This window comes from Bubalus bubalis, chromosome 15 (assembly GCF_019923935.1).
Source record: "Bubalus bubalis isolate 160015118507 breed Murrah chromosome 15, NDDB_SH_1, whole genome shotgun sequence".
NCBI classification, from domain to species: Eukaryota; Metazoa; Chordata; class Mammalia; order Artiodactyla; family Bovidae; genus Bubalus; species Bubalus bubalis.
The window spans coordinates 51680562-51703909 of record NC_059171.1 but is presented as its reverse complement, the minus strand read 5'-3'; the positions used below and the strand labels follow the sequence as shown (position 1 = coordinate 51703909).

The window sequence follows — 23348 nt, the reverse complement described above, 5'->3', positions numbered from 1 at the left end:
GAGTTGATATTGTTTGTAGTGACAGAGAGGGAGAGAAAACCTGAGGAAAGCTACCTATGCCACTACTCAATCCCTCTTTTCTTGCTTGGCAAGAACAGGCCTCTAACCCATACCTGCCCACAAGAGGAGGCACCACTGTGGCCTCCGGGGGCCGGTTCCGCTGCCCATCCTGTAGACACGAAGTGGTTTTGGACAGACACGGGATCTATGGGCTTCAGAGGAACCTGCTGGTGGAAAACATCATCGACATCTACAAGCAGGAGTCCACCAGGTATGGTTCATCCGTGTGTCAGACACGCTCGACGCTTGTTTTTATTGTTTATTTTAGTGGGTCACTCTACTGAAGAAGGAAATGGCAACCCACTCCAGTGTTCTTGCCTGGAGAATCCCAGGGACGGGGGAGCCTGGTGGGCTGCCGTCTATGGGGTCGCACAGAGTCGGACACGACTGAAGCGACTCAGCAGCAGCAGCAGCAGCAGCAGCAGCAGCAGCTACTGAATGCTTATTCGCCAATCATGAGCTAATTGTTTTATGGGGAAATGTTTTTCCAAGTCAGTCTTTCCCAGTGGGAGTGAGAGTTCCTCTTGGGAGAAGAGGAGGAAACTGATGCCAGTGACTTTGTATCGATTTAAGACTGAAGTAACTCATTAACACTAATCTAGTTCAGACGGTATTATTGAAAGAGGCATAATACTGCCCCCACCCCAGCCTTGTACTGTGTGTTAGTTGCTCAGTCGTGTCCGAGTCTTTGTGACCCCATGGACTGTAGCCCACCAGGCTCCTCTGTCCATGGCATTCTCCAGGCAAGAGTGCTGGAGTGGGTTGCCATTCCCTTCTCCAGGGGACCTTCCTGATCCAGGGATCGAACCCAGGTCTCTTGCACTGTAGGTAGATTCTTTACCATCTGAGCCACCAGGGGAGTACACCTTGTACTACCCTCCCTTGTAGATGTTTCTGCATGTCACAGGTCCTTTACAGCTCCAGAGTCTACACAGCCAACAAACTAGAGTACAGAACTCTACAGAAAATGAAACAGAAATGGCATCTTCCAAAATCAGCCCGTTATTAGTTCAGACAGTCTCATTTTAAACTACCTAGAGGATAACAATAAAAACAAAACCCTCTAACAGAGTTAGTCATGGTATTGACTCTGGGAAGTAGCAAAGCAAGGCAGAATTCCGGGCTTTAGCAACTTAAGAGTTTAGAGACATGGGAGGAAAAAAAAAATGGAGCTCAGGTTATATTTCCCTATTCTCTAGATTGTTCTTATTGTATACTCTCTGCATGTACCTGCTTATTGACATGCAGCATCTACATCAGTCATTTTTTTTTTTTGAAAAGGGCATTTTTATTCATCGAATCACACTGGCTATAGAATTCCTTTCCTAGAGACAACACTGTGGGAGTCCATTCCTAGAAGGCCTGGTGTGAAGGGCCCTTTTTCAACTGTACACAAGTCAGTCTGGTCCACAACGCTTGATAGCGATACTGGGACCATCTAGAAATGACTTCACTGTGCTTCCTAGTAGGAGACACAGATTCATGGAACATCTGCTGGGCTCGAAGAGCCTGGGGCTCTTAGAAGGAAAGCTGTTCCATAAATAGAACATATAATTATTATAATCGCTATGGCTATTCATTTCTGCTTAAGATTCAAAACTAAATTAGATAGCGCCACGATATAGACGGCACTGGGAGGAAGAGTTGCTGATGACAGACTGAGTCAGCAATTTCCCTGGCTTCCAAAATCTCTTGAGAAGGAGAGCACCGCTGTTATAATTAAGATTTGATCTCCTTTTATTTCATTACTTTAAGATACACACATCTATCTACTTTTTTTTTAAGAGACAGTGTACCTGTCTCTTAAAAAAGGTACACTGTCTCTTAAAGAAGTTAATTGGCCAATTAATAACCAGCTGATTATTATGGCTGTTTATATACCATCTGATTCAGTGTCCGAGATAGTGCCTTGCACAGAATAGTTGCTCCTGAAGTGCCAGATGAACAAGCGACACCATAGATCTTCCTACACATTCTACTTATTACAACAGTTTTCTGTTTTGCTATTTGCCACAGTGAGAGCTTGAATGATGTGGAATAATAACCGTAACTGTTACGTAATCCAGAGAAGAGGAGATGTTAGCATTTGTAGCATGAGTAAAACGAGACATAGGCTGGTTTTAACTTTAAAGTCAGTGACGCACATCTGCCAACAAATAATGTACAGGTGAGCAAACTGTATAAAAACAATGAACCAAATTTCCAACATCGAAGCTCAGAGCTGAGTAGACTAGTTTTTGTGATTATCAAATTCTTCTGTTACTGCTCCTTGAACCTCAGACTTGCTTTGGGGGCATTTTTAATTGGTAGCAGAACCACCGATTGTGCACAGGGCTTGGGCACATGTTTGGATACAAACACAGTTGTTTCCTGAGGGCTGGCAGCTTTACCAGCCCAGAACCCTAAGCCTCAGGGTACAAGAGAAGACTCTGAAATCACTTGGATATACACAATGAGATAAACCCTGGCCCACATTGGGGTGGAGACAGAAAGGGCAGGTGCTGGTCAACTCTGACCTCCCACAGAATGGCTAGAAATTGTAGATCTTGACAAAGCCTGGCCTTCTTTTTTGGGGATGGGAGGCCCTCCGTGAAATGCAGCATGTGGGATCTTAGTTCCCTGACCAGGGATCGAACTCATGCCCCCTGAGGTGAAGCATGGAGTCTTCAATGCTGGACCACCAGGGAATTCCCAACCTGGCTTTCTTATCGAGCCTTCTGCCGGGTGCTAAACTAGCCACAGTTCGGGGTGGAGGTGAGGTGATGCGAGAAGGAACTAATTTCACCAACATTAATAATGAACATGATGAAAGTGAAAGTGTTAGTCGCTCAGTCCTGTCTGGATCTTTGTGACCCCCATGGACTGTAGCCTGCCAGGCTCCTCTGTCCATGGGATTTCCCAGGCAAGAATACTGGAGTGGGTCGCCATTCCCTTTTCTGGGGGATCTTCTCAACCCAGGGATCAAACCAGGTCTCCTGCATTGGAGGCAGATTCTTTACCATCTGAGCCACCAGAGAAGCCAATGAATATGATAATTAACTTTAAAATACAGTAAGCCAAACTAATATGTGTTGAATATGTATCAGCCACTGTTCAGGGTGCTATACACATGAATCATGTATAATTCTTTAATTTTTACAGTCTTGTGAGGTTGTGATTATTATTGTTCAGTGGCTCAGTCCTGTCCAACTCTTTATGATCCTATGGACTGCTGCACACCAGGCTTCCTTGTCCTTCACCATCTCCTAGAGCTTGCTCAAACTCATGTCCATTAAGGCAGTGATGCCATCCAACCATCTCATCCTCTGTTGTCCTCTTCTCCCCGTGCTTTCCATCTTTCCCAGCATCAGGGTCTTTTCTAATGAGTCGGCTCTTCGCATCAGGTGGCCGAAATATTGGAGCTTCAGCGTTAGCATCACTCCTTCTGATGAATGTTCAGGACTGCTTTCCTTTAGGATTGACTGGTTGGATCTCCTTGCTATCCAAGAGACTCTCAAGAGTCTTCTCAAACACCACAGTTCAAAAGCATCCATTCTTCAGCACTCAGCATTCTTTATGGTCCAACTCTCATATCCATACATGACTACTGCAAAAATCATAGCTTTGGCTATATAGACCTTTGTTGGCAAAATAATGTCTCTGCTTTTTAATATGCTGTCTAGATTGGTCATAACTTTTCTTCCAAGGAGCAAGCGTCTCTTAATTTCATGGCTGTAGTCGTCACCATCTGTAGTGATTTTGGAGCCCAAGAAAATAAAGTCTCTCACTGTTTCCCCATCATTTGCCATGAAGTGATGGGACTGGATGCCATGATCTCAGTTTTTTGAATGTTGAGTTTTAAGCTAACTTTTTCACTCTCCTCTTTCATCAAGAGGCTGTTTAGTTCCTCTTCACTTTCTGCCATAAGGGTGGTGTCATCTGCATATCAGTGTTATTGATATTTCTCCCAGCAATCTTGATTCCAGCTTGTGCTTCTTCCAGCCCAGCATTTCACATGATGTACTCTGAGTATAAGTTAAATAAGCAGGGTGACAATATACAGCCTTGATGTACTCCTTTCTCAATTTTGAACCAGTCCATTGTTCCATGTCTGGTTCTAATTGTTGCTTGTTGATCTGCATACAGGTTTCACAGAAGGTAGGTAAGGTGGTCTGGTATTTCCATCTCTTGAAGAGTTTTCCACAGTTTGTTGTGATCCACATAGTCAAAGGCTTTAGCACAGTTAATAAAGCAGAAGTAGATGTTTTTCTGGAATTCTCTTGCTTTTTTGATGATTCAACAAATGTTGGCAATTTGATCTATCGTTCCTCTGCCTTTTCTAAATCCAGCTTGAACATCTGGGAGTTCACGGTTTCCATACTATTGAAGCCTAGCTTGGAGAATTTTGAGCATTACTTTGCTAGGATGTGAATTAAGTGCAATTGTGCAGTAGTTTGAACATTTATTGACATTGGGATACAATTCTTTGGCACTGTCTTTCTTTGGGATTGGAATGAAAAGTGACCTTTTCCAGTCCTGAGGCCACTGCTCAGTTTTCTAAATTTGCTGGCACATTGACTGCAGCACTTTAACAGCATCATCTTTTAGGATGTGAAATAGCTCAGCTGGAATTCTATCACTTCCTCTAGCTTTGTTCATAGCGATGCTTCCTAAGGTTGTAGGGATTATTATTATCACCTTATTAAAATTTTTAAATATTTTATCCTGGTAGCTTAGTGATAAAGAATCTGCCTGCAATGCCAGAGATGCCTCCTGCACAGGAGACATAGGTTCGATCTCTGGGTCGGGAAGATCCCCTGGAGAAGGAAATGACAACCCACTCCAGTATTCTTGCCTAGAGAATCCTGTGGACAGAGAAGCTTGGTGGGCTACAGTCCATGGGATTACAAAAGAGTTGGACACGACTTAGCGACTAAACAACAGCAAGGACAACTCAAAGCAATTTCTGTGCATATGCATAATTTTAAACATTCCAGTAGCACTACAAAGCCTCTGAAGAGAGCAGCATTCCTGGCCCTACGGTCTCTTGGCCACTAAGCCTCACCTCCCAAAGTCAGCCATGTTTAATTCTTTCAGTTTTTCTTCTGCTGTTTATCACCTAGAGCCCTGTGTCCACTGCTAGTAGCTCCTCTCCCTGGATTTTTCAGTTTTAGACATTACTTACTGACTTCACTGAAGACAACGAGGGCTAAACCCTGTCGTAGTTGGGCTTCACTTTCTATGATACTTTTACTTTCCCCTGGGATGAATCCCTTGTTTCCTGGATCCTTTGTCATCTCCTTTATTGGTTTACTCTATTGTTTTTGTGGAGCACATCCTCAAGTAATCCCCTAAAGTGTGCAAAAAGTCCCCCCTTTCAGCCCTCCCCACACTCTCACCTTCTGGGTGCCAGGACTCTGCAGTCCCAGGACCTTTACAGGGAAACCTGTAAAACTGAGGCAGGTTGCTTCCTGCTTGCTTCTCTCAAGAAGGCTATCGGCAGAACTAAGATGCCGTTCAAGCAGGTGACTTCTCTTTGTCAGATGTTCACAATTTCCAGCATTTGCCTGCCATCTCTTCTTTGCTGTCACCTTGCGCATTTTTTTGTCCTTACTGATTTCTACCTTTTTATTCCCTTACTCTCATTGTAGTGGGATTTCAGCAGGAAATGTAAATAAGTAAATACCTATGTTATCCTGGAATATTTAATTAGAAGATCCCTAGTCCAATTTTCAGATATGAGGAAAGGCTGAGCCTGAAAGAGTTGAAGGAACTTGCCTAAAGCCCCAAAGCCACCACATGGTGAAACTGAACTGGGATTAATTAAGCTTTGAGATCAGTTTGACCCCAAAGGTGATGCCTGAAATGTCAGCACCAGATGCCCATCCTTCAGGAAACTCCAGAATGGTCCCAGAAGTCCCAGAGAGCAGAGGAAGAAGGCTACAGACTGCCAGAGACCAGTTTGCATGGAACAGTACGGGGGCCACAGCCGGCATTTGGCTCTGAGTCCCAAACCACAGCTAAGAGCTTGGCCATGCTCACTTCATGAAGTTGCCTTTATATCTTTATTCTGTGCACCATGTTGGTCCCAAGTCTGTTACATGTTGTGAGGTGACTGAATGTTTTCCTTCCACACCCAGGTGTAAGTGGGGGATGCCCCTCAGGCTGTGTAGCCACACTGAACAAGAAAAGCCTAATAAGGAATATTGCAGGCAGTCCTTGGTCTGTATTGCATAATGAAAAAGTCATCACAATCAACAACTACATAAAGAGCCTGTGGCTGTTTCCACAATATTGCACACACTGCAAATGTCTGAGCTCTACACTGTCTGTGGTCAGAGCTGCTGACTTCAGAACAGCACATGGGACAAAGGCCACGTTTGGGGAATGTCTCGGGGGAAGGGCATCAGCAGTACCATCTCCCAGGAAATGCGCTCCAGACTCTCGCTGACATTTATTCTGAGGTGGAGAGACACAGAAGGGAAGGTTTTAGAGGTGGTGAGGCCTTTGATGATGCAAAGACCAAATCACCACTCCTAGTCTCTAGCTAACCCCTGGAGGCCTTTGTCATCTAGTCTTAAGATATTTATTTATTTGGCTGCACCAAGTGTGAGTTGTGGCACTCAGGATCTTTAGTTGCAGCATGGAGGCTCTTAGTTGAGGCATGTGGGATCTAGTTCCCTGACCAGGGATTGAACCTGGGCTCCTTACATTGGGAGCACAGAGTCTTAGCCACTGAACCACAAGGGAAGTCCCACCTTTGTCATTTAGAAATGGAGTCTTCAAGATGTTGTCTGGTCTCTTCCTTGGTCAGTAAAGAGAGTCAAGTGACCAAGCTCTCCCCATTGTTCACATGCCTTCTCTAGAGGAGCCGTTTTACTTTAGAGCATGGGGAATACTGGCAAATTCCCTTCCACCTCTCACTCATACATCCAGCAAATATTTACTGAGCACCCACTCTATGCAAGGCACTGTTTTGGGCACTGGGAACCCAGCAAAAGAAGACAACCCATGACCTCTGCCTTCTTGGAGCTCACATGCCATTGGAGGAAACAGACAATAATATATATAATGGGATAGCGCATACGTGCTCAGTCGCTTAAGTCATATCCGACTCTTTTGTGACCCCATGGACTATAGCCTGCCAGTCTCCTCTGTCCATGGGATTTCCCAGACAAGAATATTGGAATGGGTTGTCATTCTCTTCTCCAGGGTATCTTCCCAACCAAGGGATTAACCCACACATCTCCTGCATTGCAGGCAAACTCTTTACCACTGAGCCACCTGGGAAGCCCCATAATGGGACAGTACTCAAGTCATAAAAAAGAATGAAATATTGCCATCTGCAGCAACATGGATGGACATAGAAAATACTGTTCTTAGTGAAGTAAGTCAGACAGAGCAAGACATTTTATGTTATCACATATGTGGTATCTAAAAAAATAATATAAATGAATCTACATATAAACCACACCTTTACAAACCAGAAGGAGACTCACACCAGACATAGAAAACAAACTAATCGTTACCAGAGGGGAAGGGAAAGGGGGAGGAATAAATCAGGAGTATGAGATGAACAGATACAAACTGTGATACAAAAAATAGATCAGCAACAAACATTTACTGAAAACCACAGGGAATATATTCAGCATCTTGTAATAACCTATAATGGAAAATAATCTGGAAAAAATGCATATAAAACTGAATCACTCTGCTGTACATACCTGAAACTAACACAATATTATAAATCAAATATACTTCAATAAGATAAAAATTCTGTCCCAAATCTGAGATGCTTCTAAATAATCATGTGTTAGGGAAAATGAGGAAAGCTTGTGAACTTGTATTTAAATTTTTCAAACACTTGTGAAAACTATTAACAGCCTCAGGCTTTGGATAGGTCATATCCAAATTCCAGATTTTGTATAAGTAGGCTACACCTCTACTTCCAGTAGGCTGGACTCCCCACCATGGTCTCCAGGGGGAGCCTAAAACACCATGCTGCTGCTGCTGCTGCTGCTAAGTCGCTTCAGTTGTGTCCGACTCTGTGTGACCCCATAGACAGCAGCCCACTAGGCTCCTCTGTCCTTGGGATTCTCCAGGCAAGAATACTGGAGTGGGTTGCCATTTCCTTCTCCAATGCATGAAAGTGAAAAGTGAAAGAGAAGTCGCTCAGTCGTGTCCGACTCTTAGCGACCCCATGGACTACAGCCTACCAGGATCCTCCAACCATGGGATTTTCCAGGCAAGAGTATTGGAGTGGGGTGCCATCGCCTTCTCTGCTAAAACACCATAGATGACGCAATTTTGATCTTGATGTAACACCTAAGCCTCCCTGATGGTCAGGAGAGCATACAGCTGTATGAACCTGGGCTCCTCCAGGTGATTCTGCAGCCAACAGTTTATCCTTAAGCACCAATGACTTGTCACTACCCTTCTCTGCCTCTTCATAGCTTGGTCATTTTCTCACTAGTACATACAAACCCAATGCCCCATTATTACCTTGGCAGCTCTGAAAAGTTTTGGTTGGTGCTGACTTATTGGGAAAACTGAAAGTTGGGAATTATCTGTGAAATTTGTACTTTCAGTTTACCACCACATCCCAGAACAGCATTTTACATTTTCCTTTTTGCCTCAAGTACTCAGTATAATTGTTCACATCCACTGAGAACAGACTACCTACTCTTAACCACTGCTGAGTCCTCAGGAAGTTAAACAAATTTAATTTTGGGGGCTAATGGTAGGAGGGGACCCAAACAAATTAACAAAGCACTCTCTGACCTTTCCCCTCTTACATACAACTACTTCCAACCAGCACGGAGGGGAATGATCAGAGATCTGGGCTTCCCCAGCCTAGACCTCTCATTTCTTCTGCACGGGCCAGAGGCCACAAGGGTGGGGAGATGGGCCTCAGAGCTAGTACACACTTAAGATTTCGTTTTCAGCTGCCTCCTCTTTACCCGGATTTGTAAAATGTCTTTTGAGAGACTCGTGAATTTGGTGCTGAAGCGGCGCCTAAGAGTCCAGTACTCAGCCATTAAAAAGAATACATTTGAATCAGTTCTAATGAGGTGGATGAAACTGGAGCCTATTATACAGAGTGAAGTAAGCCAGAAAGAAAACCAATACAGTATACTAACGCATACATATGGAATTTAGAAAGATGGTAACAATAACCCTGTATAAGAGACAGCAAAAGAGACACTGATGTATAGAACAGTCTTTTGGACTCTGTGGGAGAGGGAGAGGGTGGGATGATTTGGGAGAATGTCATTGAAACATGTATAATATATATGAAACTAGTCGCCAGTCAAAAAAAAAAAAAAAAAAGAATCCAGTGTTCAACTTGCAGGAGTTGGACTAGCTGGTTTTTAAATCTTGAAATCAGCCATGGGGAAGCCCTCACACCACAGAAACTGGCAAAAGCTACAAGTCTGACTTTCCATGTCCTCACCCCAAGGCTGGTTAAGTTGGTTAATTAGTCAGGACGCTGCTGCTAAACCCATAGGGAATTTGGAGGGCTCTGAGCACATGAGAGGGGCCCTGGTAGTCGCTGGTGTAGGGTTGCTGGGGATATGGGCATTGAGGGTAGGGAGGGAGGTTCAGCCAACCACGCTCAGCTATGCTGCAACCTGAGCTGATTCATCCACCTTACCTCCTCCCAGACCAGAAAAGAAGTCCGACCAGCCCATGTGTGAGGAGCATGAAGATGAGCGCATCAACATCTACTGTCTCAACTGCGAAGTGCCCACCTGCTCTCTGTGCAAGGTCTTCGGAGCGCACAAGGACTGCCAGGTGGCTCCCCTCACTCACGTGTTCCAGAGGCAGAAGGTAACACGCCCTCCTGCCCCTCCTCCAAAGCCCCTTCCAAGTGCGATTGAAGGAGAGAGGCCCACAGGCAGGACCATAGGGCCCCGAGGCTGTGGGGGAGAGGGAGGTGTTGGCAGAGCCGGAAGGACTGCTGCATGCCCGGGAGAACGGTGGGGAAGGTGGGAGAGGGAAGGGTGCAGAGGTCAGGAAGGGGTGTGGAGGGGAAAGGTCGCTATTTTTCCACCATTACAGGTTTAAGATGAATACTATTATGGGGCTCAGTCCCAGCTCAAGCTGCTCAAACACTGAGGTTCAGCCCATAGGAAATAAAAGGATAACTTCTTACTCCAGTCTCAGAATATTTTTCTTTGTTCATCAACCAAAGATTCCTTTGGCCCTCCTCAAGGCCTCTTCTCCCCCACTCCTAGATGGTGGAGTTACAATGACTGGCATTTTGTTAAATGTTTCCTTAGGCTAGTCCTCATGCCTGGGTTAAACTGACCCCGTAGGTCAGCCCAGAAGGCCTCCTTTGGGTCTGACACATGCCACCCTTGCACCCCCTACTCCAGGGCCTCAGCATCACGCCCTCATTATGAGCAAATATGGGGTGTCCCAGCTTATCGCTAACCTGCCAGCCTACAGCGCACAGGCAGGTAGGAACTTACTCATTTGATGCAAGTGAACGAGGGGTTGTGGGCTCAGCGAACTGTGGCCGAGTCTTAGCATCTAGGATTTGAGCAGCTCCACATCTCAGCTTCTTCCTCTAAGAATCACAGATTACACAGTTAGTGTTTTACTGACCAAATATAGAACGGGAATCAAATTTGGAAGTCAAACCTTTGGGTGACACCAGTTACAACCAGTGAGTACTAACTGCTAAAGAAGCAGGATTTAGCAAAATAGCTATACAGTTATTTATTGTTCTATCCACTTATGACTTACCCGCCTTTTCCTTTTACCTGCTCCTCCCCCAAAGTCACAGCCTATTAGAACTGAATGGTACCTGGGTCACACCATTCCCCTCAGAGCCCTGAGACCACAAGGGATGGATGGAGGCAGGCTGACAGGACTTCCTTTCTGCTCCTGTTTGGCCAGAGCAGCATTATTTGATCCATTGGGATTATATATTAGCTCCCATTTGGAAAAAGGGTTCTGCAGCTTTAAAATGTTTTACAACCACTGTTCTGGTCCAGTCTTCTCACATTATGTGTGAGACAAGTAGGGTCCAAACTGATTACATGGTTTGCCCAACATCACAGAGAAGCTACAGGCAGAGTTGGACCAAGCATGTAGGTTTCCTGAGTCCCATTCATTCCCTAAGTATGAACAGTGGAATCGCTTCAGGTCTAAAGAGCCTGAGGGGAATTTTAAGCTAAAAAAATGTTTTCCCCTAGAAATAGTGCAATGTTAGTTTCAAATCTGTAATGACTGAATTTAGTATATGAGTATTTGTTTGCATCTAGCACAGAGAAGGATGCATCACAGGTATTTGGTGAATAAATGAAATATTTCCCTAGTAAAACTAATCCTGAAGGCTTCCTGGTGGTCCGGTGGTTAAGAATCCACCTGCCAGTGCAGGGGACATGGGTTCGATCCCTGGTTGGGGAAGATCCCACATGCTGTGGAGCCACTAAGCCCATGTGCCACAACTACTTCTCATGCTCTGCAGCAAGAAAAGCCACTGCAATGAGAAGCCTGTGCACCACAACAAAGAGTAGCCTGCACTCGTGGCAACTAGAGGAAGCCTGCATGCAGCAACAAAGACCCAGCATAGCCAAAAATAAATATGTAAATCTTAAAAAAAAAAAAAAAAAAACTGATCCTGAGCTGCACTATAATTCGAATAATTAAAGGTCCAGATAATTCATGTTGGACCCCTGTTGTCACATATCGGTCTCCATTCAATTTATAAACAGTTCTTAGAATTATTTAGCTTGAATGTGCTATTCACTGTCTATGGCCTATAATTCAGTGTTCTTAATGTTTTTTGGCAAGGTCACCGTCTTCATTAAGAATTTGAGGAAAACTGTGAAGCTTCTTCCCAGACAAATGCATTTCTACATCCATCCTTCCAGGATTTTATTTATAAGATTAGGAGGTTCTTAGACCTCTCAGCCTCACTGTTCCTCATTAGGGGGTTCCGTGGACCCTAGATTGAGAACTCATGAGAACAGTACTAAGATGAACCCATAATCAGTGGAGGACTAGAAAGCCCCTAAAATCTTGAATCCCTCTTTTCTCTCCAATAGTCCGAGCTCAGTGATGGCATTGCTGTCCTAGTGGGAAGCAACGATCGGGTCCAGGGGGTGATCAGCCAGCTGGAGAGCACCTGTAAAACGATTGAGGTGAGTCAAGTGGGTTCAAGGGAGGGTAAGCCACGCCTAAGCTCCTGGGGTTTTGTGGTTCCCTAGATACAACCCTAGAAATCCCTGCTCCAACATTTCAGTCTTTCCTTATAGAATGATCTCCCTTCTGTATGCGTGCGTACTAAGTTGCTTCAGTCATCTTCAACTCTTTGCAACCCTATGACCATAGCTCACCAGGCTCCTTTGTCCATGGGATTTTCTAGGCAGTGGTTGCCTTGCTCTCTTCCATGGGATCTTCCTGACCCAGGGATTGAACCCACGTCTCTTGTGTCTCCTGCATTGCAGGTGGGTTCTTTATCACTAGAGCCACCTGGGCAGCCCACCCTCCTTCCTGATGTGTCTCTAAAATATTCACCTCCTGGCACAGGAAGAGAAGATACTCCATGAGGCAACAAGGCAGATTTTACCACATTCATCAAGGTGGTGGTTACATGTTGTGGTGTTTCTTGGGAAACCCCATTTTAAAGGGTTAGCTACAGAAATATCAATTTGGGGGCTTCCCTGGTAGTCCAGTGGTTAAGACTCTGAACTTCCAATGCAGGGGTTCTGAGTTCAATCCCTGTCCAAGAACTAAGATCTCACCTGCCACATGGCATGGCAAAATTTAAAATAAAAAGTCAATTTCCAAGTAATGACAATGAGTGTTGTTAAAGCAAACATTTTTTGTGGGGATCCAAATGGTCTTAAGAAATGCTGTTTGGTACTTAAGAAAAGTCACGTGCAGATTTGAGCTGCATGGTGGTGTTGTTCAGTCTCTAAGTCGTATTCAATGTTTGCAACCCCATTGACTGTAGCCCATTGGGCTTCTCTGTCCATGGGATTTCCCAGGCAAGAATGCTGGAGTGGGTTGCCATTTCCTTCTCCAGGGAATCTGCCTGACCCAGGTACTGAACCTATGTCTCCTGCATTGGCAGACAGATTCTTTACTGCTGAGCCACCAGTGAAGCCCAGTGTTCCATTTACCTGTATTCTTACAAAATGTGTATTGCTGTATGCATGTCTTTTAATTTTATAAATGGTATTGTGTTGTACTTCTCATTCTGCTTAATTTTTTTAAAACTAAACATTATGCTTTAAGATCCATTCACATGTACATTCATTCCTTCAGTTTTCTCCTGGGAAAACAGAACAAAGTATCCATTTTATAGAGTTTAACCATGAAAAGTTAAATAAGCATAAGCATAATGCTTATCACAGTGCCTGGCATATGGAGAGCACCTGATAAATATCCTAATCTGACCATTTTATTGCTTGAAAGGTGAATTCTATCAAAAGATAAAGGCCTGTTCCTAGATAACTCCAGAACATCATCTCAATTTAGATTTACACATCACTGAAGTCAGGATCCTCTCTTCTCCATACTCATATTCCTGAAAAGACTCATGATGGATTTGGAACTGGTTTATAGAAGGAAAGTTTCCTCTTGGTGAAGAGCTCAAAGAGATTCTAAAATGGACAAACTTTTTTTTTTCCTTTTTCCTTATTCCCAGAAAAGGCCAAATATGACTTAATCATTAGGCCATGAATCAGCACTTAGTATGGTACCACCCTGAGTCTTGAGTCTATAAATAGGAGTGTGCTGCTTGTGGGCAGTGAGTTCATCTCTATACCCATCTCTACTCAGACCTTCATCAGAGACCTCCATCAGGGGAATGGGCTTTCTGTCTGGATGTTGAGGCTGGAAAACAAAAACAAGAAAAGCCCTGGGTGACACACGGCCCTTGAGCAAGTTCAAAGGTCTTCGCTGCATTCAGACAGCGTCAGAGGACACTGAGGGCAAGGGGAGATTGACGGCAGGTTTTCCTCCTGGAGGCTGGTCAGTGGCACAGAAGGAAGCCGCTGGTTTTTCTTTCTTTGGGAACAAGATGAGAAGGAACAGGTTTGGAGCTCTGCCCGCAGGAAGGAGTTAGTGTCAATATCAGGATGAACTTTCTGGCAATGAAGGTCAGCATTATCACCCCTCTTATTCCTAATAAAAACACTGGGTAAATAGACACCCTTTTACAAGTATTTTCACAGTTCCCTGGAGGAACGTGTGTCATCGTCCCCCCTCCAGACTTCAAAATGAGTCTGCAAATTGGTATGTGTGTGTGTTAAGTCACTCAGTCGTATCCGACTCTTTGCACCCCCATGGACTGTAGCCCGCCAGGCTCCTCTGTCCATAGAGTTCTCCAGGCAAGGATACTGGAGTGGGTTGTGTAGTGAAGCACTTGAGGGTCTCCCCTGCCAAGCAGGTGAATTCTGTACCAGGGCCAGGGTCCCAGAGTGTCTCTTTCTCCTGTCCTTCCTGGCTTGGTTGTTTTCCTTTCTGGTTCCGTTCATCACCTGCCTGGAAACATCTTCTGAGAAGCCGTGCGTGGCTCCCAGCCAAAGGGTGGGGCGATGTTGTTGAAGCATTCTCTTTTCTGATTGATGAAGAGCGCCACAGGGATGGGAACTAGAGCAGCCCTAGGGGTGGGCACCATCCTTCCCTAATTACACGCCCTCTCCCTGTGGGGCCCCGACACCTGCCCTTTGAGTGTAGCCTGTTCCTTGTGATGTCTAATTTTGTCCCTAATCATGTAATGTCTTGCAGGGTTAGGCTGGGCAAGCACCCGGCCTAGGACCAGCCCCTGAGATGCTGAGCTTAGAGTCAGACCCACTCGGGATTCTTGCTTTACAAATCATGTGTGCCACTGCTGTGAGCTTGAGTGCCGACGGGAGTGGCTTTGAGATGGATCGCAGTCATGAAGGGCAGTCTGAACTGCATTGTGGGGAGTGGCGTTCCTTTTTTGCTGTGGGCTGAAGGAACTGTGGTCTTTTTAGTCCTCCTGGCTCTGAGACATTCTCAGAGCTCGTGATGGCAGGTTGTTGGAGGGCCTTCCGGGCTGTTCTAGACAAGCCCAGCATGATCTAAAGCTGTATTTACCTCTCCAGACCTGGAGCTTTTCTGGGACGGACTGGGACAGGGGAGGGGACTGCTGGTGGGGGTGGAGAATTGTACTGCCTCAGGAGCTCTCTGCTTCCAGAAACATGTGCTTGATTTTCATTCCTCATTCCTGGAAAATGTTCCTTCCCCCTTGTCTTTACAAAAGGCATCTATCCTGTTGTTCTTTGATGCTCAGTTGTGTCTGACTCTTTTCGACCCCATGGACACACCAGGCTTCCTTGTCCTTCACCATGTCCCAGAGTTTGCTGAAACTCATGTCCATTGATTTGATGATGCCATCCAACCATCTTGTCCTCTGTCATGCCCTTCTCCTCTTAACCTCAGTCTTTCCCAGCATCAGGGTCTTTTTTAATAAGTAAGCTCTTCGGATCAGGTGGCCATAGTATTGGAGCTTCAGCTGCAGCATCAGTCCTTCCAATGAATATTCAGAGTTGATTTCATTTAGGATTGACTGGTTTGATCCTTGCTGTCCAAGGGACTCTCAAGAGTCTTCTCCAGCACCACAATTCAAAAGCATCAATTCTTTTGCACTTGGCCTTCTTTATGGTCCAACTGTCACATCCATACATGCAGGGTCACCAGAAAACCAAGAGAGCAGACTATTTGCACTAGCCCTCCCCAGGCAGCCAGGCTAGAAATAATCTTGTTCTGTGTGGATGCCCATCTAGGGGAAACAGCTAAAAATATTTGATCTTGAGCTTTTCCAGTATCTGAAAACTACCACCTTTAATAAAATCCTCCAATGATTTTACAATGACAACAAATCCATTATATTTCCAAAACAGTGATTTTTTTTTTCTTTTTTTGGCCGCACCACACAAGCATTTGGGATCGTAGTTTCCTGACCAGGGACTGAACCCATGTCCACTTCATTGGAAGTACAGAGTCTTATCCACTGGACTGCCAGAGAAGTCCCTCCAAAACAGTGGCTTTACCTGAACAGCTTTGAGACATTGTCCATGCAGTTACAAATATGAAGTAATGACTATAATAACAATCATTTTAATAAGCAGGCCAGAATTTTTAAAGCAGCCTAACAGATGCTTGAAGAACATATTTTAGAGGTTTGAATTTTAACTGTGCCACTTAATGATTTAACCTTGGGCAGTTACTTCTGCTTCCAGTCCTTCACCTTCCTCAGTGATACAGGAGGGTTAATAAACTCCTTACAGTGTTGCTGTGATCACTAAGTGGGATAAGAGGCACATGCTGGGGGCTCCCAAAGTGTTACCTTGTATTGTTCTTACACTCCGCTTGGAAAGAGCACACTTCACCTAATGATGCTAATAATCATTTGAGCATCTTTTAAATGGTGTTCAAGTAAGGCTTCAAGATCTTGACCAATTATGATGGCAAGGTGAAGCAACTCCCTGCAGTGGGAAAAACTGAAAATGAATGGAAGTAGATATTAGCTCTATGCTTTGCGGCTTTGTGATAACTTGAAATATTGGCAACAGAGGGAGGCCGGGCCCCTTCCAGGAAAGGTGCCAACTCTCCACAGCAGACTAGAGTGAGTCAAACAGCTGCTTGGCTGGCCTTGAGCTGGTCTTGTGGTTTCAGTGACTCGAGGGGCTCAAGTCAGGGCTGGTACACCTGACCCTCAGCCTTTGGAGGGTTTCTCAAGGATCTTCTAAATGATCTGGACTAGCCCAGAAAACCTCCAATGCCAGGAACACCTTAAGTTATAGCATAATTATTCTTCTGACATGAAGTGGGTAGCAACACTATGTGGTGGGAAAGAGCCTAAGTTCGGGAGTCCTGAGAACCCTGGCCATTGAACAGAGTTCTTCTGCTAATACTTCACAGAGGTGCTGAGCTGGTGGGGGAGAGGCTGAACACCAGTTTATGTCCCTCGAGGGGTCATGGTTTTCTAATTTGTCTGCCCCTTTTCTAGGGAAGCCTGTCAGAGACCAGGGTTATCATCCTATAGTCTGCATTCATGGGGCTTCTCACGTGCTCATGACCAGAATTGGGCTTTACCAATGAGGGGTTGGCCTTGAATTCTTCAGGAGAATCATCCTACTTTAATATAGTTTTTCTTGAGCATGATTAACCTACTGTCTGATTTGGGGCAGGTGTCGAGAAGGAATGAAACCCTGTTTGGCTTAATGAAGGTAATTTGGAGGTACTGTATGTCAAATGAGGCTAGGTAGACCCTTCCAGACCCAGAGCCGCTGTTTTGAACAAAGGTGTCTGGAAAGTTGAGGAATGTGGTGGAGATATGAATGGGCTGGGTCGAGTCACAGTTGCTCAGTGACAAGTGGAGGGCTCAGAGCTTATCTTCAGCTCTATTTTGGTCACAGAGTCATGTGCCTTAGATGGCAAGAGCAGTAGACACAATTGTCTTAGGCTTTTCTCTTATGGCCATGGCACAGTCCCAAGCTGGGACTGACGTCACTGGGCTAGAATGTATAATTCACATTTCAGTGGTGTTGATGATCATTCTGAAACTTGCCCCACGTGGAAAAAAGTGTTCTATGTATAAAGAGGCACTTCACAGTCTGAAGACTTCAAATATCTCCACATTTACCTAAAGTTGTAGAGCCTTTGGAACTGCAGAGTCAGAAGGGAACTTACTAATCATCTAAGCCCATCTCTTATTGTACAGATTAAAAAACCAAACCGGTCCTGAGTTAAATGTTGTCCGTGAAATTGCCTAGCTATTTGTTTTTTCCTAGCTATTTTTTGCTATTTTATTTTGAGTGTTGAATGAAGAGGTTTTGAGCATCCACTTAAATACATGCCTTTGGAAGAGAACACAGTATTGATAGAAACTTGTGAGTGAGGGCTGAGGATTCCTAAATACAAGTCATATTTCATTCATCCAGTTGTTCAGACCATGTTCCTCACATGTACATTGTATACCATATTCTGACACACAATGCTTTGAAATAGTGATGAGATAAACAGAAAAAATGTTCCTGCTCTCAAGAAGGGTTTATTCCAGAGGAGGAGTTTAGACAGTAAGACAAACAAATAAGATTGTTTTCAGACAGGAATAAATGCCAGGGGAAAGGGTGAGCCAATGGAAAGGTTTTAAGGCCCCCTCAGACAGCCATTTTGCCTTTTTGCATTTGCTTATCTTGGGGATGGTCTTGATCCCTACCTCCTGTCCAATGTCATGAACCTCCATCCATAGTTCTTTAGGCACTCTGTCTATCAGATCTAATCCCTTGAATCTATTTCTCACTTCTACTGTATAATTGTAAGGGATTTGATTTAGGTCATGTCTAGTGGTTTTCCCTGCTTTCTTCAATTTAAGTCTGAATTTGGAAATAAGGGGTTCATGATCTGAGCCACAGTCAGCTCCCAGTCTTGTTTTTGCTGAGTGTATAGAGCTTCTCCATCTTTGGCTACAAATAATATAATCAATCTGATTTTGGTGTTGACCATCTGGTGATGTCCATGTGTAGCGTCTTCTCTTGTGTTGTTGGAAGAGGGTGTTTGCTATGACCAGTGTGTTCTCATGGCAAAACTCAATTAGCCTTTGCCCTGCTTCATTCTGTACTCCAAGGCCAAATTTGCCTGTTACTTCAGGTATCTCTTGACTTCCTACTTTTGCATTCCAGTCCCCTATAATAAAAAGGACATCTTTATTGGGTGTTAGTTCTAGAAGGTCTTGTAGGTCTTCATAGAACCGTTCAACTTCAGCTTCTTCAGTATTACTGGTTGGGGCATAGACTTGGATTACTGTGATATTGAATGGTTTGCCTTGGAAATGAACAGAGTTCATTCTGTCGTTTTTGAGACTGCATCCAAACTCAAAGATTTCAGACTCTTTTCTTGACTATAATGGCTACTCCATTTCTTCTAAGGGATTCTTGCCCACAGTAGTAGATATAATGGTCATCTGAGTTAAATTCACCCATTCCAGTCCATTTTAGTTCGCTGATTCCTAAAATGTCAATGTTCACTCTTGCCATCTCCTGTTTGACCACTTCCAATTTGCCTTGATTCATGGACCTGACATTCGAGGTTCCTATGCAATATTGCTCTTTGCAGCATTGGAGTTTACTTCCATCACCAGTTACATCCACAACTGGGTGTTGTTTTTGCTCTGGCTCTGTCTCTTCATTCTTTCTGGAGTCATTTCTCCACTGTTCTCCAGTAGCATACTGGGCACCTACCAACCTGAGGAGTCCATCTTTCAGTGTCCTATCTTTTTGCCTTTTCATACTATTCACAGGGCTCTCAAGGCAAGAATACTGAAGTCGTTTGCCATTCCCTTCTCCAGTGGACCACGTTTTGTCAAAACTCTCCACCATGACCCATTTGTCTTGGGTGGCCCTACACGGCATGGCTCATAGTTTCATTGAGTTCAGTAAGGCTGTGGTCCATGTGATCAGATTGGTTAGTTTTCTGTGATTGTGGTTTTCAGTCTGTCTGCCCTCTGATGAATATGGATAAGAGGCTTATGGAAGCTTCCTGGTAGGAGAGACTGACTGAGGGGGAAACTGGGTCTTGTTCTGATGGGCGGGGCTGGGTGCAGTAAATCTTCAGTAAATTTCCCAGTAGTCATGTATGGATGTGAGAGTTCGACTATAAAGAAAGCTGAGTGCCGAAGAACTGATGCTTTTGAACTGTGGCGTTGGAGAAGACTCTTGAGAGTCCCTTGGACTGCAAGTCCATCCTAAAGGAAATCAGTCCTGAATATTCATTGGAAGGACTGATGCTAAAGCTGAAACTCCATTACTTGGGCCAGCTGATGCGAAAAACTGACTCACTGGAAAAGACCCTGATGCTGGGAAAGATTGAAGGCGGGAGGAGAAGGGGATGACAGAGGATGAGATGGTTGGATGGCATCACCGACTTGATGGACATGAGTTTGAGTAAACTCCTGGAGTTGGTGATGGACAGGGAGGCCTGGCATGCTGCAGTCCATGGGGTTGCAAAGAATCAGACACAACTGAGCAGCTGAACTGAACTGACTGACTGAATGAAAAGTTAATGATAAAACCTAATAATGCTGCTTTGATTGGCAGGCTATCTACCTACTCTTTAGTATATGATCATCTATTGTTGATTTTTTTTTCCATGAAAAAGCACCCCTTTGCAGCCACACATCTTATTTTTTCTTATTTCCACTAAAATATAAGAATGGCTAAAAATTAGAGCCTGTCAATTTTAACATGTCTATAAAGGCAACATCTAAACAATGTTTTTAAGATAAAATTTGTAGGTTACCTACTTGCTTCTAAAGAAGCAACCAAATGACTTGATTTTTTTTTTCTTTTCATCTAGATGTTATGGCATTGGTTAGAAATAGTCTACCTATCATTTTACCATTTCCATGTGAGCAAAATAGTATTCCCTTTATATCCTCACCCCTTTTTGGTATATTTTACCCATACTGACTTCTCTCTAGAGACGGGATGGATTTTTTTCTTTTTCTTTTTTTTTTGTGTCTGCCCCACGTTGCATATGAGATCTTAGTTCCCAGACCAGGGATCAAACCTGCACACAAAGCAGTGGAAACACAGAGTCTTAACCACTGGACCACCAAGGAAGTCCTGGGATGAATTTTTACTTTCATTAAGGTATTACAGATATCTTTAATTTGTTCTTCTATATAAATGTTACTGTCTCTGGCAGAACCAGGAGGAAGGTCAAGTTGCAGTCAGAGGCTTTCAATCCGAATATGCTTGGAGGCCAACACCTAGTGTATTTATGATGGAAGTTACTTCGATTGTTAAACACACTCATGCAGAAACACATGTGTGTGTGTGTGTGCGTGCACACACACACACACACACACCACACCACACTACACCAGACTCATAGGAACCACAGGCATCATATTTGAAAAAGTGAAAGTGTCAGTTGCCCAGTTGTGTCAGACTTTATGCAACCCCATGGATTCCTCTGCCAGGCTCCTCTGTCCATAGAATTCTTCAGGCAAGAATACTGGAGTGGGTAGCCATTCCTTTCTCCAGGGCTTCTTCCTGACCCAGGGATCAAACCTGGGTCCCCCACATTGCAGGCAGATTCTTCACCATCTGAGCCACCAGGGAAATCCAAAATATTTGTAAAAGTAATCTTAAAAGTTCGGAAAGTATGTCTTGATTCAGTTAGTACACAGAAAATTGGGGGAGGTACCCAGCCTGGTACTGGGTTTAAAGATACATGTCTTTTTCCTCAAATAAATGAAAAGCTATGACAAAAACAAGGAGAAATCTTTGAGGTGCGGACATTTATTTTGTGTGCAGAAGAGATAAACACGGTTGCAGTCATGCTTTTGCATGTAACAGCTGTCCTTTACAGTGTGCCGTCTGCCAACATTTTGATAATGCAGACGTTCACACGTTCTCCACTCCATTTTTAGGTTGCTAGAAAGACTCTGCTGAAAGCGTTCCAGGTCCACATTTACAAAGGCACAGTGGATGTGACATCAGAGCAATCACTATCAGTAGCAAGGTGGCCTCTGAGAGTGGGTTTTTTTTTTTTTTTTTCCATAGCATATACACCTGTTCCCTAATTGCCTCAGGGGGCAAGTTGATAAACTGAGGTGTTTGGTGTTCACTGACTTTCACGGCACTTTGAAAGTCTCATAGCCCAGAAAGATGGAGGGTTGACCATGCTAATATCTCATATGTTTCTTCTACCTCAGAGTATGTGTAAAAAATAGAATTTCAACTTCATGGAGTGTTTCTATTTCTCATTTGAATACGACATTAGGTTAACCTGAACATCTTAAGTGAATTTCTGAAACTTTGTAAGTACCATTTTCATAATTCCAAAAAATAAGCATGTGTTTTTCCCATTTCAGAAACAGAGTTGTCTAACTCTTACATATTTTACGTAGAATTATATAAAGGCACATTCAGCAAGAGGAAAAAAAAAAAAAACAGAAGTGAGGTTTTCCTCTTAGAAAGTAGAAAATACAATAATTTCCCTCCCATCCACCTGAACACTGGGAAAGTATGACAAATGTTTTGATCTTACAATGCCTGATACCTAGTAAGCACTTAGGGAATCTTGTTAAAAGAATTATAATGAGTATGCTTCTGAAACAATTTGAGGTTTCTTGCCTGTAAAAGCCTACCTTCAGCTTTCAGCATGGTAGCTTTGTGAAGAGGCATATATTTAGTTCATAAGTGGTTCACATACTTTTTTTTTCAAATTAAAGCAAATCACAGCTATTTGGTTAGAGTAACAAAGACCCAAGAGCTCAGAAACCTTGGCTATACGTGAGGCATCAATGCTAAATGGCAAATGACTTGAGAAAGTGACTTAACTTGGCTAGGTTTCAGTTTCCACATGAGTGAAATGATTGGTTTGGAGCAGGTTACTTCTGAGAGTCCGGGCTTCCCAGGTGGTGCTAGTGGTGAAGAATCCACCTGCTAATGCAGGTAGACATGAGATGTGGGTTTGGTCCCTGGGTCAGGAAGATTCCCCTGGAGGAGGGCATGGCAACTCACTCCAGTATCCTTGCCTGGAGAACCCCATGGACAGAGGAGCCTGGCAGCCTGCAGTCCATAGGGTTGGACACAACTGAAGCGACTTAGCACACATGCACTCACTTCTGATAGTCCACATAGCTTCAAAATTCTACAACTGAATGACTCAAATTAAAGAAAATGGAATCTAAATTTCACAAGCATTGACACAGTGCCTATTGTATGCTAAGCAATGAGTGCTTTACACCATATATAGTCATATAATAATTAAAAAGTACACACTGTGCATGGGGTAGCATTTTGGATACTGTAAAGTATAAGCAAATGATAGTTGCTGTTAAAATGACAGTAATTTTATTAAGGGTCAACATAACACAAATCATTTTTTAAAAGCAGACTAAAGGGCTTCCCCAGTGTCTCAGTGGTAAAGAATCCACTTGTCAATGCAGGAGACATGGGTTGATCCCTGGTCCAGGAAGATTCCACATGCTGTGCAGCAACTAAGTCTATGAGCCACAGCTACTGAGCCCGTGCATCTAGAGCCTGGGAGCCACAACTAGAGAAGCCACCACGATGAGAAACCCATGCACTGCAACTAGAGAGTGGCCCCTGCTTGCCACACCTACAGAAAAGCCTGCACAGCAATGACGACCCAGCACAGCCAAAAATAAATAAATAAAATTATTTTTTTTAAAGAGCAGGATATTAACAGAAATAATCTAATATAGGAATAAAGTAGTTGTTCCATTTAAACCACTCAATGTTAGATGGCTGACATAAGCTATCTAATTTTTATCTGGCTAAGAG

The 23348-nt window shown here is 43.9% G+C and overlaps 1 protein-coding gene across 6 annotated transcripts in view; it reads left to right on the top strand.

Moving 5' to 3' along the window:
• Nucleotides 1-23348, top strand: part of TRIM55 (tripartite motif containing 55) — a 61847-nt gene that overhangs the window by 14823 nt on the left and 23676 nt on the right. For 5 of the 6 annotated variants that reach the window (XM_006044567.4, XM_025265327.3, XM_006044570.4 and 2 more), the window contains 3 exons: nt 99-271; nt 9705-9870; nt 12099-12194. In XM_006044567.4, coding sequence (XP_006044629.3) covers nt 99-271; nt 9705-9870; nt 12099-12194 — 435 coding nt within the window. Of the gene's footprint in view, nt 1-93; nt 272-9704; nt 9871-12098; nt 12195-23348 lie in introns of all 6 variants that reach the window. The other variant, XM_006044569.4, reaches the window with a different exon arrangement.